Source organism: Macaca nemestrina, chromosome 2 (genome assembly GCF_043159975.1).
Source record: "Macaca nemestrina isolate mMacNem1 chromosome 2, mMacNem.hap1, whole genome shotgun sequence".
In the NCBI taxonomy this organism is placed as follows: domain Eukaryota; kingdom Metazoa; phylum Chordata; class Mammalia; order Primates; family Cercopithecidae; genus Macaca; species Macaca nemestrina.
Window position 1 is genome coordinate 183,404,161 of NC_092126.1, and position 19,339 is coordinate 183,423,499.

At 37.6% G+C, this 19,339-nt stretch overlaps 1 protein-coding gene across 2 annotated transcripts in view; it reads right to left on the minus strand.

Moving 5' to 3' along the window:
* Window positions 1–16,331, minus strand: part of LOC105477472 (TBC1 domain family member 23) — a 63,983-nt gene extending 47,652 nt beyond the window's left edge. For both annotated transcript variants that reach the window (XM_011733979.3, XM_011733978.3), the window contains exon 1: window positions 16,117–16,331. In XM_011733979.3, the coding sequence (XP_011732281.1) occupies window positions 16,117–16,169 (53 nt within the window). In that variant the 5' untranslated portion in view covers window positions 16,170–16,331. The remainder of the gene's footprint in view (window positions 1–16,116) is intronic.
* Window positions 16,332–19,339: the final 3,008 nt, after the last annotated feature.

The following is a 19,339-nucleotide window of genomic DNA, read 5'->3' on the forward strand; positions in this document are numbered from 1 at the left end:
GAACTGATAAATGTCCATGAAATCTTCACAATTTATATTCCTCTGCTGTGGCTCCAGCAGGTCCCTCTGTTCGGGGTCCCTGACTTCCCGCAACAATCATCAAGTAAATTACCAAGCAGTTTTGTTCGGTCTACTATGTTTAGGAGAAAAGTATGAATTTAATTTCATTTGTATAAGGTAAAAATAACAAAAAGAATACTTTTACAAAGGTATATATTGTTTTCTAGCCAGAAAATAACCAGTTAAATTATCAATTCTGGCTGGGCCCAGTGGCTCACGCCAGTAATCCCAGCACTTTGGGAGCCCAAGGTGGGTGGATCACAAGGTCAGGAGTTCAAGACCCGCCTGGCCAAGAAGATGAAACCCCATCTCTACTAAAAACACAAAAAAGTAGCCGGGCGTGGTGGCAGGTGCCTGTAATCCCAGCTACTTGGCAGGCTGAGGCAGACAACTGCTTGAACCCGGGAGGCAGAGGCTGCAGTGAGCCGAGATGGCGCTACTGCATTCCAGCCTGGGTAACAGAGTGAGACCCCGTCTCAAAAAAAAAAGAAACAAAAAATCACTCAATTCCTTAGGAATTTTCAAAAACTGAGGTTTCAGTCACTGTTTACGATTTCGGCACACATTAAAAATCTGTACAAATTTTTAAGAGCTTCATGACCTGGACAACTTATAACATTCCTTGAAGCAGTCCAAAAGGCAGTTCATCTCACTAGGATCAGGAAATCAGGATTTTTGTCCCATTTTTGTGGTTCTGAAGAAAATAAATTACTCCCACTCTTCATTTTTTTCAATAAGACAATGAAAACCTCCCCATTGATAGGCATCTAAGAATATTAGTTTAAATGTACATATTTCATAAAATGTTGCTCTCCTAAGGGAAAGGAATTACATGAAAATGTAATCACATAGGATCATACTCAACAGAAAAGTACTTGTTGAATTTGAAAGGTTCCTTGACAAAGCTACTACAAATTCATATGAACAGAAGATAACTAGTGACCACACAAGAAACACTTAGTTCTTTTGCTATATGGTCACCGAAGTGTTGGAAGGGAGAGGTAGAGAAAAAGATTTCAAGTCTACTGTTGAGAGACAGTTCAGGTCTACAGCTGATAAACACTGGGGTTTATCTATTCTCTTCTGGCCAAAATGTACAAGGCAGGCTGTTAGTAACCATGAAACAAAGAAAATTTAATGGCATCTTTGGTGAAAAAATACTACATATTTAAACAGTCAAATGTATCAAATAATGAGGGACTAAAAACACTACTTACTGAAATGAAATTATTTTACTAGATGAAGAATTAGAATTGTTCACTTTTTAGTGCAAAATTCTTTTCTTTTTGAAATAATTTTGCCAAATCCCTTACTATTCCCGAGAACAAAGCTTGTATTTTGTTGCAAAATGCCCAATCCTCAAAGTACTTTGTAAATCATAACAATGTACAAGCACATCTCTGTTGATACAGCTGCTGTTGGATTCTTTGATGCTGTCCCCAGGGAACCACGAATGTGCTCTCCAGCAGTAGAACCATCAGCAAGGGCTCCTTCGAAGACCAGAAAATGCTACACCTTAATTAGTAAAAGATACTTCTTACAAACCTAAATAATTAAAAGTAACATGATTTTCTGAACAAGGCATCCAAAGGTACAGTTACTAGACCTTCGACAATATAAATGTGCTTATAAAAGTAGTAAAGAGCTGAAAATTGTTAAGGTAAATAATTCATAGAAGGATCAAGCAGAGATAAGAATTCTATGGCCTTTAGCTCTCTCCTCTTCCCCTAAACCAAGTTTCTACTTTTAAACAAGTAATACAATTCTAACACACAAAAGCAAAATCCATATCTGGTGTGGTATGAGTAGGTGGACTGTGTTTTGTTCAGTCTTCTTAGACCTTACAGCAGCTTCTCACTGACCTTACAAATTAAAGGTTGGTACAGTTACACTGGACATCCAGACAAGGTTTTAAAACAGAAAAGTACAGGCCTTGTCCATTTATTCTAAGAAATACAAAAAATAAGCAAAATTATCTACTTTGCTCAGAAAGTTCAGGACAGACCAAATCCAATGCTTCTGAGGTTGGAAGGAAGGAGAAACTCACCTCCTCCTGACTCTGTGACTTTTAAACTATTAACATGTGTTGGTATAATACCATAGGTTCCTGTCATGATCTATCAATAGCATATTTTCAAAACCTAAATAAAACATAACAGAATATCCCCTCACCTGATGTTGTATGATAAAATCACCTACTCTAAGCATTGTAGCCCAAGTTGCTTCAGAATTACAATGAGCAAACAATGTCACTAGATTTACATGGAATTAGTTTAATGTTTATACTCAAGCTAGCAAATGAATTGGATTTTTCTTCTTCCACCAAATGGTGAATAACATATGGAAGCATTTGCACAATGTATGGGAGAAGGAAGCACGAATTTTCAAGCACTACCAAATTTAATATGCATTTCCAAATGCTTCTATAATTAACTAATTCATTATAAGAAATTTTGTAATTTTCTGAATAAACCATATTGAATCATACAAAAATTGTGATTTTTAAAAGCAATTGGATTACATATATTTTGTTCCTAAAATTTAAAAAGTTACAGAAAATCTCCCACTAGCAAAAAATGACTATATATTAACATTTTTCTAAATTTGGTTTTCCTCCCAACCATGTTCTAAAAACTTATTTTTCCCATCATTTCAAAATTTATGAAAACTGTTTAAATGTACACACTCTCTCGCCAAACAGGGCACAAAAACAAGAAACAAAACTTAGTTCATCCCCTTTTTTTTTTAAACAAGTATCTTTCTTCACTTAAAGAAACCCCATACCCATTAGCAGTCACTCACTATTCCTCCCCACCAGCACCTCCTATCCTGCCCCCAGCCTCTACCAACCACTGATTTACTTTCTGTCTCTACATATTTACCTATTCTGGATATTTCATATAAATGGAATCATATAATGTGTGGCATTTATGCCTGGTTTCATTTAGCATAACATTTCAACATCTATCCATAATGTAGCATGTATCAGTACACGCTTTTCATTGCCAAATAGTCCACTGTATATGAATATACCATATTTTACTTATCCATCCATCACATAATGGGCTTTTGAGTTTTTTCAACTTTTTGGTTATTATAATTACCTTAATTTTGAACATAAGTATCAGTAGTTCAACTGGTTAAGTGTATGATACATATGTATTATTTATTAATTATTTATTCTTCAAGAGGTCTGAAAGAATTTAAAGATCAAGTCTATTAAAACCTCACTCAAAAACCAAACCCAAACCAGGCCAGGAGCAGTAGCTTACACCTGTAATCCCAGCACTTCTGGTTGGATGGCTTAAGCCCAGGAGTTTGAGACCAGCCTGGGCAACATGGAAAAAATCTGTTTCCACAAAAACTACAAAAAATATCAAGTTGTAGTGGTGTGCGGCTGTAGTCCCAAGTACTCAAGAGGCTGAGGCAGGAAGATCAATTGAGTTCAGGAGGCAGAGGCTGTAGTAAGGCCAAGATCACACCATTGCACTCCAGCCTGGGCTACAGAATGAGACCCTGTCTCAAAACACAGGCTACAGAACAAGACCTTGTCTCAAAAAGCAAACAAACAAAAAACAATAAAACCAAACCAAAGAACCCGTCACACTCATTAGGATGACTACTACTTTCAAAAACATAAAATAACAAGTGTTGACAAAGCTGTGAACTCTTGTGTACAGTTAGTGGAAATGCAAAATGATGCAGCCAGTAGGGAAAACAGTATGACAGTTCCACAAAGAATTAAAAATAAATGTCCCATACAATTCAGCAATTCCATATCCTGGAATGTCTGAAAGAACTGAAGGCAGAGTCTGAAAGAGACTTTTGTATACACATGTTCACAGCAGCATTATTCCCAGTAGCACAAAGGTGAACGCAACCCGAGTGTCCATTCACTGAGGAATGAATGAAGAAACAAAATGGGGGGGTGTACTTTATGTACAGCTATAACGGACTATTATTCAGCCTAAAAAGGAAGGAAATTCTGACACATGCTACGACATAGGTAAACCTTGACAACATTACGGTAAGTGAAATAAATCCGTCCCAAAAAGACAAATACTATACAATGCCACTTATATGAGGTACTTAGAGTAGTTAAATTCAGAGAGACAGAAAGTAGAATAGAGGTTACCAGGGCAGAGGGATGGCAGAATGCAGAGCTCTTTAACAGATACAAAGTTTCAGTTCTGCAAGATGAAAGGAGTTCTAGAGATTATATGCACAACAATGTAAATGTACTTAATACTAATGCACACTGAAAAATGGTTAAGATGGTAAACTTCTTACATTATGTATACTTTACCACAATTAAAAAAATCAACTCTAATGTATTATAAAAATTCATAAATTTGAGCTTCAGTGTCAGATCCGGGTTTCAATTTTGGCCCTTCAACAGCCATGTGACCTTATAAAAGGAAAAAGCACCACAGTGCTTACCTTATAGGGTCAGTTAATGCTTAAATAAGTTTCTGAACACAAAACATTCAGTGCAATGCTTGGCTACATAATTCTTTAATAAACAGAATCCATGAATACTATTACTTTTGTTATTATTACTGAACAACAGCTTACTTTCTTAAAATGACTTTTTAATAATCATTTTAGACAATTTTGCCAATGCGTTAAAAAAATTAAAAACCAACCACAATTCCATTACCATGAGATAATCACTTTTTGTTAATTACTTTTCAGTTTGTCACGTGTGTATTTACAGACATATATATTTATAGACATATATATTTATAATAAACTCAATTATACTGAAAATATAATTTTGAATGGTATTCCCTGGGTTTTATTCTGGGGTTTTCACAGTTTTTAGATTTCCATCTTGAGGTGATTTTTGTATACAGTGTAAAGGGGTCCAGTTTCAATTTTCTGCATATGGCTATCCGGTTATCCCAACACCATGTATTAAATAGGGAATCCTTTCCCCGTTGCTTGTGTCAGGTTTATTGAAGATTAGATAGTTGTAGGTGTGCAGTCTTATTTCTGGGTTCTCTATTCTGTTCCATTGGTCTATGTGTCTGTTCTTGTACCAGTATCATGCTGTTTTGGTTACCGTAGCCCTGTAGTGTAGTTTGATCAGGTAGCATGATGCCTCCAGTTTTGTTCTTTTTGCTGAGAACTGCCTAGGCTATTTGGGCTCTTTTTTGGTTCCATATGAATTTTAAAATAGTTTTCTTTAGTTCAGCGAAGAAAGTCAACGGTAGTTTAATGAGAACAGCACTGAATCTACAAATTGCTTTGGGTAGTATGGCCATTTTAACAATACTGATTCTTCCTATCCATGAGGATGGAATGTTTTCCCACTTGTTTGTGTCATCTCTGGAGGTCATTACCCCTAGCAATCTAAGGCAGGAAGGGAAAATGAAATACTGCATGTTCTCAAACATATTACTTCTTTGCTTAGCGTATTAAGTAACTGCTACTTAAGAAAGGATACTTTACAGAACCATTAAGTAGGAAACAACGTGGCATATGTGCTACTTTAAACTGTTTCATTCTAGCTCTCCAGTACTTAATATTGCAAGTATAAACAGGCTAAACAAGTTCAACTTACAGCTGACAACAAACTGTATTTTAAAAGTTTTCAGTATGATAAACTTGGAAGTAACATAAAAGATATAAAAATATGTGGCTCAATTTTTGAGTGGAGAAAATAATTAATTTGAGGGAGTAAGCATCCTCCCTACACTCCCTGTGGATGGAGACAAAGGTAAAGGATGGAAGGGTGGCATGGATTAGTTAGAAGAGTCTTCTTGTGACTTCACTTTATGTCCTCAGTCTTGATTCCATGGCCCAAAACTTAAAGCATATTCTTGACAACACTCTTGACTTCTTCACTCCTTGGTCTTTCTGTCACATTCAGAAAGTTGCAAATTCCTAACATTAGGTTAATCTAACCAGTCTGCCTTCTTTGTTCCTATACTCTACTCACTGTGGGCTTCTTGGGAAAATAAGACAACTCTATGATGCTATCATATAACAATAGTGCCTGGGAATCTCCTATTCACCACTTACTTCAGACTCCTTACCCGGCCACTTTACCTCACGTGACTTTACTTATGACTCCAAAGAGAAAATATAGGCCAGCAGGCTTCTCTTCCCTTTGATCTCAGCCCCCTCCAAAAACAAACAAATAAACTTAAGCAACTTATTATTCCCGTCTATTTTCTACTGGCTCTTTCCTCCGAGACAATATGCTCAAAAATTGTCATTAGAAATAGCAATGTTCACCACAAAAATGTCCCCACACTTTCCCTTTCCATCCAGCTACCAAACTTTTGGTTGTTCCTTTCACAAATAATTCTTGACAATATATGTAACAACTTTTCCCTTATCTTAAATTTATCTCTTCCCTCTCTTGCTAACCCCCTTCCACTTCTCATCCCTCTTTGATCCTCACCACTCCATAGGGACCACTCTCTGTATCATCTCCACCTTCTTTCTTAACCAAAACTAAAACACTAAGATATTAATAGAATGTTTTCTGGGTTGGAAAAAAAAATGTTTTAAATTCATGAAGCCTCTCAGTCTATCAACTAAGCTAAGTCAGCTTTACTAATCTTCAAAATTCTCAAAATTGAATCCTTTTCTGTAATTATAAAAATAATGAAGACTAGCAGTTTTAAAAGGACCAAGTAGGGCCTATAATATATGTAATCACTCTACACTTAACAGCAGAGTACAGAGAAATTACAAGGAAAATCCAGTTACCACATTAAAAAATTAATTTTGTGTCTTAAAGTGATCAAGGTCTAAGATTCATTATTGTTTTCTTAAAATAAAAAAACAAAAGCTACACTACTGGGAAATCAATAAAAGCCCAAAGCCTGACATGTAAACATCTTAAATATGTTATTTCTATCACATAGGATATTATTCAAACCTGTGAGTCTGCTAACAGTATTAAACAGAGCCAAGATTAAAAAAAAGAACTCAGAAATCTTCACTGAAAGTACTTCTAGCATTCAAAAATATAACCTGTGATTATCTCCTTTCCTTTAAAATTTTCACATTTACTTACTTGAAGGGTCCTATATATAAATATAACCTACTTCCCATCAAAAAGTCACCTCTCTCCTTCCCTTTACAGTTCAACTTCCTTCAAAACAGTAGTCTCGACTCAGCTAAATGCTCTCATTCACCCAAAACCTCCATCACTCTACTAAAGGTGCTCTCAGAAGTCATTAGTCATCTTTCTCAGCTCTCGTCCCCTTTACAAACACTGCAAAGTTTGACTGTCTCCTTAAAACACCCTCTTTTAGATTTTCCTCTGCTTTCCTAACCCATATTCTGAATTATTTCCTTCCCTGACATAAGTATTCTTTTATTCAAACCTTCAACACATACGTATTGAGCACCTACTACAGGCTACCCACTGTGTGAGGCACTGGGGATGCAGTACAGAAAAAAAAGTCAATGCTCTTATGTAGCTTACATGCCAGATGGCTATTCCAAGGTTCTAGTCCAAGTCCTATCATCTAAATCCTGTTGAACAGAGGTGTGAGAGCGCCTATGAGGTGCAGTTTATTCATATTTGTTTAGAATGTAAACCACTGTGAGCACAGATTAAACCTTAACAGCCCAGCTTGTCCATGTATATATCCTAATCAGGTATAAGCTTCTGACCAATTATTTAAAAATGTTCTAAAGTGAACAGCTAATTAGTCATAAGCACTAGCAAACTGTGGAACACTGAGCAAGCAGTGGCAAGCTGCATGTATTGAATTGTGGTTTCATGGCTTAATTTGTGCCACCACATTTCTGGGGGTTTCTTAATGCCCAGGTAATGAGACATCAGGACCAAAGCTTTGTCTGAACCTATTTTGCTACTATTGTTAGGACGCTGGTTACAAAGTACTACCATAACAAAACTCCTTAATTAGCTCTTGAATATTCTGTATGACATTTGGTAGAAATGAAAAGAGAATAACTTTGTTACATATTCACTTGTACAGTAGATGCGCATGGAGTTCAATGACCACAGTATGTCTTGTGCAACTTATTTTTAAACACCAACCTCAAACCATCAAAACTTTCCAAGTATTTCAATAGTATGATAGCACATTCAGAAAAGAACTTGATAACTTAAAGTCTTGAGAGAACACAATTTGATACAACTTGATAATTGTGAAGTTATCTAGATTTGTGTCAGAATCAGACATGCTTGTTACAAGCATTTTAACAAGTTACAAATTTATATGCCAAGGGGAAAAACACCCATTCACCAGCTTTAAAAAAATTGTAAAACTTTGCATTAGGACCAGATCCATAAAAACAGCTTTGGGAGATTCCCTTATGAATAATGTAATCTTCCCTAGAATTTGTGTTTTAATCATGATCTTGGGCCAAGTAAAGAAGGTGCTAAATCTAGTCCTCTTGGCTTGACAAGCCAAACTTAACAGCTACAGTATTTCATCACTGTATGCAATAGACAAAAAGAGATAGAGATCACAGAAATGTTATTTTATAAGCTACTAAAATTAACTACAAATGGAACAGGTGTTTTAAATCTTAGATTTATTTTGATCTACAATCCATGTAGATCAAATTACACCAACGGTACCAATGGTGCCCCTTTCTCTGCTAAGAAAAAAACTCAGTTGTTGCCTAAGTAAAAAATAAAAAGACAGACACAAAAAGGTTTCTCATAACTACATGTATAATGTTGCAATGCATTTGCTGTAAGATTTTGACTACAAAATTGGAGAGTAATTTCTCTAATGAGCAGTCAACTTCAGTGAGTACTCTAAATCCTTTCTTCTTCCATGCTTTCTCAAAACAAAAATCCTCAACACTGTTCCCTTCTATCTATATATATGGGGTGACTTTTCAGTATTTTTAAGGCACTATGAAATGCATCCTTGTTTTCTTACCCCCAGCATTTGGAAACTAAAAATAGAGTGTATCTTTTGCCTAAGACAGAGAGTGGTATGAAAACAGCAAGAAGTCAGAGAGAGATATTACCTACGTCTATTACAAATTTCCACTTTATCCAAAGTGTAACGATAAAAGAAGTGTCACCAACATTCCTTGTCTTGAAACTATCACTTCAGAAACATAGTTGTTATAAAGAAACAACTATAGCAAATGAAGTGACAACACTTTGCAACATATGGACAATTCTCAAAGGTACTATGCCAATGGGGATCATAGTTCGACAAAGAAATACATATTGGGTTTTTTTTTTTAAGCTGGACTGAAACCATCAGAGAAGATTTTTTTTCATAAGAGGATTTCACTGAATTTTATGCTGATGGTTATTAATCTAAATGGAATTCACAAAATAAAGGATTTCTGGTATTCAAATTGCACACATACATGAGACGAAAAAATCTTTTGCATCACAAAGTGATGCACAGAGGCTTCAAAACAAAGGTTAGAAACTGTTTAAAGGAAAAATAACACATGTACATTATTATTATTATTATTATTATTATTATTAGAGACCGAGTCTCGCTCTGTCACCCAGGCTGGTGTGCAGTGGAGTGATCATAGCTCACTGCAGCCTAGATTTCCCCCGTTAAAGCAATTCTTCTGCCTCAACCTCCCAAGTAGCTGGGACTACAGGTGTGTGCCACCAAGCCTGGCTAATTTTTTTATTTTTAGTAGAGACGAGGCCTCACTATGTTGCCCAGGATGGTCTCGAACTTCTAAGCTCAAGCAATCCTCCCTTCTTGGCCTCCCCAAGTGATGGGATTACAGGCATGAGCCACCACGCCCAACGCATAACTATGCTTTCTCATAGAGCTGTTTTTAAGATCAAAATGAAACGTTTATATAAGCATTATATATAAAGAGTAATGCTCTATGTAAATGTATAGTATTTTCTTATATAGGTTGAGCATCCCAAATCCAAGAATCCCAACTCCAAAATGCTCCAAAATCTGAAACTCTGGAGCACCAACATGATACTCACAGGAATGTTCACTTAGGCATTATGGATTTCAGATTTTTGATTAAGGATGCTCAACCGGTTAAGTATAATACAAGCATTCCAAAGACATATTCAACCTGTATCTCCTTGCTAAAATTATTAAATACCACCATAACACTAGTTTAATGTAACAACTACTTTAAAAAAGAAGCAAACACTACAAGATTCCCACCCAACTATCAAATGCAATGTCAGCTAAAGGATAAGAAAAAACTCCTTTAAGCATCAAGAAAACAGATGAAGACTTGCAACAAATGATGTAATTAGACATTATTTTCTTAACTCGGGTTAAAAAGTTAGGCAGACCCTTAAAACAACTAGACAGTAAATTTTAGAAAATAGGTTTAAGTGGCTCTTATGTTCTTTATTTCTACAAGAAAGAATTTGATTTTATGAGCTCAGTGGAAGGTACTTACTTGCTTTCCATCTGTAATTCTCAATATCGAACTCATTTTAAGCCCTGCCCCTTTTCAAACTGTTTAGTCCTATTCTTTTCTGCTAGAGCCTGTAATTTCCAAAATACCAGCATTTAGATATCTTCAGAAGTTATTTTCACACAGTATTCCTAGAGATAAAATGATGAAAAAATTAAAGTGTCCAAGGAAGGCACCACAATGCACATTCCTGGTCTTAAAACGGTTTCAAATTTTTTTCTAAAACCTTACACAGCAGCTGGAATATAACCACTATTCAGCGAATGTTTGCTGAACTGAGAATGTTTTTGCTAAACTCTATTTTGCTTTTGGACACATGAGAAAAGGCACTGTCTTTATACCAAAAAGAATCCACATTTCAGCACTATGCAGCAGAAATGCTTTGTCAAGCATATTTTCTCAATTCTGTCCAGAAGACTCTTCTGAAAAGTTGGCTGCATACTGCAGTATATTTAACTGGGTGCTCTGAATTGCTCACTATACTTACATAGGGAATGCACTTGTCCCCTCTCTGCAGTGAGTACACAGAGATAAAAATGAATTAACTGAAATACATTTATTTAGCATGCAAAAAGCAATCGCTAACTCAAATTATGGATATTAAAACATCCACAGGAAACAAAATCCTAGAAGTGAATTATTACTTAAGAATTACCTTTAGGCTGGGCGTGGTGGCTCACGCCTACAGTCCCAACACTGTCGGGGGCAAGGAGGGTGGATCACCTGAGGTCAGGGGTTCGAGACCAGCCTGTCCAACATGGTGAAACCCCATCTCTACTAAAAATACAAAAATTAGCCGGGCATGGTGGTACATGCCTGTAATCCTAGCTACTTGAGAGACTGAGGCAGGAGAATCGTTTGGACCCAGGAGGCAGAGGTTGCAGTGAACCAAGATCATAAGCTCATGCCACTGCACTCCAGCCTGGGTGACAGAATGAGACTCCGTCTTAAAAAAAAAAAAAAAAATTATCTTTAAAAATTATAAAATTTACATTATAATTAAAGACTTTAATGTAAACAGTATGTCTTTTTCATTTCTTTGCCTGCCCTCTAATTATAGTTTACAAAATCAACTGTCAAATCACAACCCCAATTCAACAAATGAAGTTCATTTTCTCATTTCTTCTAAAGTAGTATCTAGCCTTCCCAATTTCACAAGTAGACAATGTTCTTCTTAAACAAAGTTACTTTTTCTTTTGTATTTAACATATTTCTTTATTGATTATATCATATTTGAAATTTCAAACACTTAGTTCTTAAATGATATTTAAATTTTTTCTCATATTTTAATGATTATTAAACAGGGACCACTGATAGTACTATTTACAGAGTACAGAAAACTTTGAAAAATAACTTCTTATTCTCAAACAATTGCTACTCACATCTCAGATTAACAACAATAAAAGATTCTTGTGGAATTGATATTTTTACAATTTTAAGAAAAGTTTAGCAATAATTTAAGAAGAGTTTAGCAATAAAAAACACTAAAAGCTGAATATTAAGTAACATTTTTTAATTAAACAAACTCCCAATTTCAACAGTTATATAATTAACGTCAAGACCAAAACAATTTTTAAGTTATGACTTTAGATCTTTAGACATTATTTCAGGAAGAAAGTCTTGGAAAATGAGAATATATGTTCAAATCCAGTGCTATTTTTCTTCAATACCAAGAAGGGTAATTACCAATCTTTTCACTGTAACAATTCAACATGTTTAATTTTACAAATCCAGATTCTCACAACTTATATTAATTTTTTTAAATTAAATTCAAATCACTTCAAACTAACTATAAGCATTTTTACAAAAATTTCAGCACACCCTTTGAGCTTACATGGCTGAATCCCAGAGAGCTTGAAAGCCGAGGCATTTTCTGATTACTCTGGCTTTCCATAAAGAATAAGCATTATACTAACAGACAATTCCACAGCTCACAAAAACACTGGAGTCAGGAAATTTGTATGAAATGACAGCTTAGTATGCTATTGCACATAATTATATGAAAGTCTTTATTCATTCATGCGTACATTCACTCAACAAACATTTACTGAGCCGCCTGCCTTTTATCAGCCACTGCCCTTGAGAAGTTCATTATCTAAAGAGCAACGATAAGTCATGTAATTACACGTATTTTAGTATAACCTGTAAGGTGATACAATGTGACATACACAAATTCCTCTGACCTACTCATTCTGATATACATATAATCTAGAACCCTGATAACTAAAGTGTGGTCCATAAACCACCATAATCGGCAACACCCAGAAGCTAGTCAGAAACAGAATCTCAAGTTCCACCTCAAAATCTACTGAATCACAACTACAATTACCTGGGTAGCATTTTAACAAGCTCCCCAGATAATTCCAATGCACATTTAAATTTTGAGAAGCACTGAACTAGAACATAACTGAAAATCAGCAAAAACAATGTCATAGAGTCCACATACTTTTAAGATCTTCAAGGTCCATCCTGAGCCTTTTTAAGAATGTATATACAATTTTAACAAGTTCAATGACTTAGTTTCACAGACTAGGAACAAATTAAGAGATACTACTGACAACAAAAAAAGAAAATAGGAAAAACTTACAAAAAGCAATCTCGAAAAGGGACTGCTGTGTCATTTAGCATAGCAACAATTTGTCTAGATAGGCCCCAAAAGTCTCACCATATTACAGTAACACAAAAGTAATCCACGTTCTCAAACACACCTCCTGTATCTAGACCATAAATTCCTTGAGGACAGACATGTAGTTTTATCCTTAAATTACATTTGTAAACTGAATGACTCAAGTCATTAAGATGAGTTTGAGCTAGGCAGTAAGATATACGATGTATTTTGGAAAAAATTCCATCTGACGGAGTTAAAAACATTTGCTTCAAAAAGAGAGAAAGAAAGCGAGGGAGGGAGAGGAAGGGAAGAGAAAGAGAGCGTAAAACACCTGGACGGATAGGGCACACCTGTAGTCTCCAGCTACTCAGGAGTATGAGGCCAGTTTGGGCACCATGGCGAGACCTCGTTTCTTAAAACAAAATAAAAAGAGAGTAAAGCATCCCCATTCTATAACCCATTCACCAAGCACTCTAAGAACACAGGCTTTACTCAATCTATGGCTCCCAATCCCAAAGTCTTCCTGACTCTATTCAAACCCTCTTCTGGGGGGACGATGAGAGTGCTGGGAGAAAAAGGAGAAAGATTAGAAGAGGATGGAGGGAAAACAGAAATCACTGACCATGTCAGTGTTCCTCCATTCATGAAAATAAAACCAGCAAAAATACAAAGACACACCAAAGGTACAGCAATCCCACAAGAGAACAAGTGCTGTCTCTAGTAAACATTCACTCCATGTCCTCTGCCCCTGCGAACCAGGAACATGCTCACAATCCCTCAAACCTAAGAACTCCCCAGAGGCACCTTAACTGTGGAAACATTTCCCCTCACGGCACTCAATGAGCTGGTGAAGGCCAGGTTATGATACAATTCACCGTTCCAAAACAGCAAACTTCAGGCTACAATCAACTAGGTCACTTTCTGAAAAGTGTTGTAATGTCTGTCACTGATAAAACGTTCTTTTAATTAGTTAAAAACTTTTTTTACTATTTTTCCAGACCTATTTTTCTTTTTTCTCCTGCCATTCTTGCAGGATACCAGAAGCAAAAAGACGTATTTTTCTGCAACTTCTTTCCAACCAGGTAGTTCTCATTCTTACTCTCAAAACAAATTAGTTGCCTTGTCTACGCCCTGGCTTATGCTGTTACTCCATTCAGAGGCCTTTTCCATCTCTTAATCTGATTCTGCACTAATATGTTAGCCCCAAGCCATGTGTGGATATTTAATATCTGAAATGTGGCTAGACCAAACTGAAATATAAGGTAGATGTAAGATGCACATTGGATTTTGAAGACTTTGCACAAAAAAGATGTACAATTATATAATTTTTAAACTAATTACATGTTGAAGTATGTTAAATAGATTATTAAAACTGATTTCACCTGTTTCTTTTCAGTTTTTGTTTTTCTTTGTTTTGAGACGGAGTCTCACACTGTCGCCGGGCTGGAGTGCAGTGGCTCGATCTCCGCTCATTGTAACCTCTGCCTCCCGCGTTCTAGCGATTCTCCTGCCTCAGCATCCTGAGCAGCTGGGATTACGGGCACCCGCCACCACGCCACGCTAACTTTTGTATTTTTAGTAGAGACGTAGTTTCACCATATTGGTCAGGCTGGTCTTGAATTCCTGACCTCAAGTGATCCGCCCGCCTCGGCCTCCCAAAGTGCTGGGATTACAGGCGTGAGCCACCGCGCCCAGCTTCTTTTTAGTTTTTAACGCTGCTACTGGAGAATTTTAAATTACAATATGTGGCTTCTATCAGACAGCCCTGGGGTTTAAATCCTACTCATTCTTCAAAGCCTAATTGAAATGCTGCTGCTTTCAGGAAGCTTTCCCCCAGTGACTCCAACTGCCCCAGCCCCCACTGCCAACCTCTCGTAATACTTTTAATCACGCTCACAAAGAATGAGATTAATTTTACCTTGTTATACCTCCCCAACTCCAACATAAGCAAGTTGAAGAACAAAAACTACATCTAGATCACCATGAAGTGTTCCTCTGACACCTTGGAGAGCCCAGCGCTAAGGAATGTTTGATGTCTGCTAATGGAGAGCTCAATTTCTTAATTACTAATTATCTATCCCTTTCAACGATTTCCATTTTTTTCCTCTGGGATTAAAGTCGAGGTCTATGAATGTCCTGTATTATTTTTAAAGTGCCCATGAGCTGTACACAAAGAATATAACGAACAAGTAAACCCAAAACTAATACATGTGGTTAATACACTTAGATCAACTGTAAAACTTAGACAAGCCTCTAAAGGTCCCTTTTTCAAAAGTGATGTTGTAGAACATAACAACGTACTGTGAGATCAACCATTTCAAAAGTAGAAGCCTTTCCCAAAGATTAACACTGGGTAAGCAATTTACCAAAAAATTATTGGCGGTCCTCCCCCACCATCCCGACTATAAATCAGGTAAGCATGCAAAAGCTTGGGTGCAGCAAGAGCAAAGTCCCACACTGCATCCAAAGCTCAGAAATCGAGCTGTGAGAAACGTGGTAGTAGGGGAAACGACGACTTGCGTGAAGGAGACGCATGATGAAAACTGTTGGAATGCAAAACGAGATAACAGCCGGAATAAAAAAAAAGTATACCAGCTACGTGGAAGGGATCCTCCTGGGGTCAACCTCTGAACCCTCAAGCAAAGTTCGCAGTGGTCATTTCAAAACGTCTTTTCTTCATATTGTATTTTAGTGCCTCAGATCTGCATCCAACAAACTTCCGTCTTCAGCCTACTCCAACTCCCACAGCCAGGGACTCCGGCCAAACCCAGCCCTGAAGCCACCCTCTCCAGCACACTTTGGAGACTGACGGACGACATGGGAGGACCGTTCTGAGGCCCAGCACCTGGATGACACCCCTCTCCTTGGGAGTCCCGCCCCAGTCCCTCGGGTAGAACCTGGCAGGCAGGGGGCACCCGGCAGGCAGAGGGGGCGGGGCAGGGCACCGGACTTCGCCTAGGACTGGCCTCTCCGTTCTATGCCGACGCCAGACGGCTCCTCGGGGACCGGCACGATGTTGAGAAGGAAGAATAAAGGGGCACTGGGAATTAGCCCCGGCTCTCACTCACCAGTTGTCGCCGCTCGACGTTGGCAGCGGCAGGACCTCTTCTCCTTCCGCCATTGCTGTTGACGTCCACGTCACTTTGCCGAAAAGTGGATCCCGCGCTGAGACCAACTCCGAGACCCAATGTCGTAAAAGGTCTTCGGAAGTCCAGCACTGAGCTTCCCCAGACGGGAAGAAAGAGGGAGGTGGCAAGGCACTGCAGGAACGCAGCGTCACGGCGTCCCGAGGCCGAAAGGCAGCGTCTTGGGGGAGGAGACTTGGTGGAGGCAGCTGCCTCTCCAAAGACTACATGTCCCAGGATGCCACGGTGCCGCGGACGGGGCGGGGTGGGCGGAGCTCGGTGGGAGCCGTCCCAGTTGGAGGCCTTGTGTGGTAACAGCGTCTCTTTTTGGCGTCCAGTTAGCGTCTTCATTCCAGCTTGGCGTCGAAATTAACAAAGTTAGAATTTAGAGTCCTAACTATTTGAGAAACCCAGGGAAATGGGAATTGACACAGGGAAGGCGGACGTAGGAGAAGAGCCACAGTTCAGTAATTTCCTGCTGTAGCAATTTAATTTGCAGAAAGAAGTGGGACGTAAGGAAAGGGGCAGGACCACCTCTATTTGTGAGGCCCCGTCAAAAGTATAAGTGAAGGCCCGCATACTTTTTGTCTGAATATTTAAAAGTTGTAAATCAAGCTAAATACTAAAGGAGATACGTTCTAGCCTCCTAACTTAAATATATCTTCCTAACAGTCTGAAAGATCAAGTCCGAATTTAGAATTCTAGGACTGGAATTCCAGGAAAGGAGAGCTGCCAAAATCCTTCTCTTCCCATTCCACTTCCCCTTCACACCACATGGGCGGACACTTGGCCACCACCGGGGCCTTGGGATGAGCACACACTCAGGAGGATGGACCTAAAGAAATGCTTTTGCAAGCCCTGAAAACAACAGTGATGAAGTAGTACTGCATGTAACAATATGGATACATCTGAAAAATACGCTGTTAAATGAGCAAAACAGATTGCAGACGGATAGGTAAAGTATGGTATCATTTATATTTGGTGTTTAAAAGACAGTATATTAAAAATAGATCCATATGAGTTTAAAATGCAGGGGAATGATACATAGAAATCTCGGAATGGCAGTTACATTCAGGGAAAGGGAGGAGTTTGCATTAATTTTTTAATATTTTATTAAGGGCCCAAGGTGGCCACATAGGTGGCCAGTATTCTTTACAGAGTCTATACTTAGGTATGGAAAGTGTTTCATAATTTTAAAGCCTATTTTTTATTAAAATAAATACAAAACATAGTACAGCTATCTCATTTACAACCAAAAACATGTTCACTCTCTTCCCTAAAAGGCAATAATACAGATCTGCATGGTACTGCACCCACTTCCAAGGTCTGGATCTCTGTAATGTTCAGTCCTCTGTTAGGGAACATTTCTTTTAACATAGAATGAGACTTTAGATGCCTTCTATCAAAAAGAATAAAAGACGTGAATCTAGGTCACATTACCATTCTAATATTCAGGACCTCCGCTGGGTCCCTTCAATTGTTGCCAGTAGGTTTTCAGAAACTTTTAAAAAAATGGTTTTAAAACCTATTCAGTCATTGACATGAGAAGCAGTTGTTCACTGGTTAAGAAGATTCTAGTACTCAATTATGATTCATTTTGAGTATAATTAAATCAGCAACTGCTTTATAGTCTCTAGTAGAATATTTTCCCATTAAAAATATGTCACTTGACATTTTTAAACAGTTCTTTATTCTGTCAAAGTAAAGTGGAAAGTTCTGACTTCTGTGTTCTTTAATGGAGCCAGAGCCAGCTTCATGGACATGTAGTCTATGCAATAGCATGAGACCATATGCTTAGAAGAACTCTGTGCTTAATTTCACAGTCTAGTGTTGCCATCTTGAAATTCTTAATAATTTGGGAACAAGGAGCCACTGGTTTTAATTTTGTACTAGTCCTCACAAATTAGGGAGCCAGGTCTAGACAGGGTCAATATCTTAGTGATGTATAACCCATTGGGGACAAGATTTCAACCGAAATTGTTTAGCGATAGTATCTTCTGGGGATTTGTGTCTTTGGTTTTTTTGTTTGTTTTTGTTTGTTTGTTTGTTTGTTTGTTTTGAGACAGAGTCTCACTCTGTCACCCAGGCTGGAGTACAGTGGCATGATCTCAGCTCACTGCAACCTCTGCTTCCTAAGTTCAAGCAATTCTCTCGTCTCAGCCTCCCGAGTAACCAGGACCACAGGCGTGTGCTACCATGCCTGGCTAATTTTTGTATTTTTAGTAGAGTCGGGGTTTTGCCATGTTGGCCAGGCTGATCTCGAACTCCTGACCTCAGGTGATCCAGCCACCTTGGCCTTCCAAAGTGTTGGGATTACAGGTGTGAGGCAACATGCCCTGCCCATTTGCTCTTTATTCATCAACCTGTTGTAAGTTCTACTCAGTATTTGCTCCAAGGTCATGATATTCAAGACCTCGGACATCCTTTTTCCTCTAGTGATAACTCTAGAAATCTAGCTGAGAGGCCAAGTAGTACTTGAAACTTGGAAGGTCTTTGACTCCTTTTTCTTTGTTATTATTTTATTTTTATTTTTCTGAGACAGGTTTCACTCCCTCAAGTAGAATTTGTTAAATTTTCATAATGGACCTCTGCTTAAAACAAAACAAAAACACTTTTCAAGAACTAGAGAGGATTTCATTATGAAATCTTAGGGTGTATCCCCTACCTGCATTTGTGCATCTAATTGTAGATCCCACATTCTAATGGGAAGGTGTATTATTTCATATTATCCTTGGATAAAATCAAATAAAAATGTATTTCTCATAACGATAAAATTAAAATGTCTTGGTTTTAAATGAAATTGTAGAGAACATAAAAAGATTTTGCATCTATTATTTGGTGTTCTGAGCCATATAATTATGTCATTTATACTGTATTACATGTACTTAATTTCTACCATGCCTACGACACAGTAGAATCTCCATAAATATTTGTAAAATGAACTAGGGAATTTTCTGAAGTACTTTTGTAATGGATTAAACTATTCACCTATATAGAAATGGCTGGTTGGGTTCAGGGACAGGTAAGGATTATGAACTCATCTGCATGGTCATAGTTGTTATGTGAGTAGAATTTAATTCAGTTTTCATTGAAATATTATTTTACCATTTGTTAAAAAGAGATGGAGAAATGATCATAGCTCTTGATCATTTATTCCATATTCGTG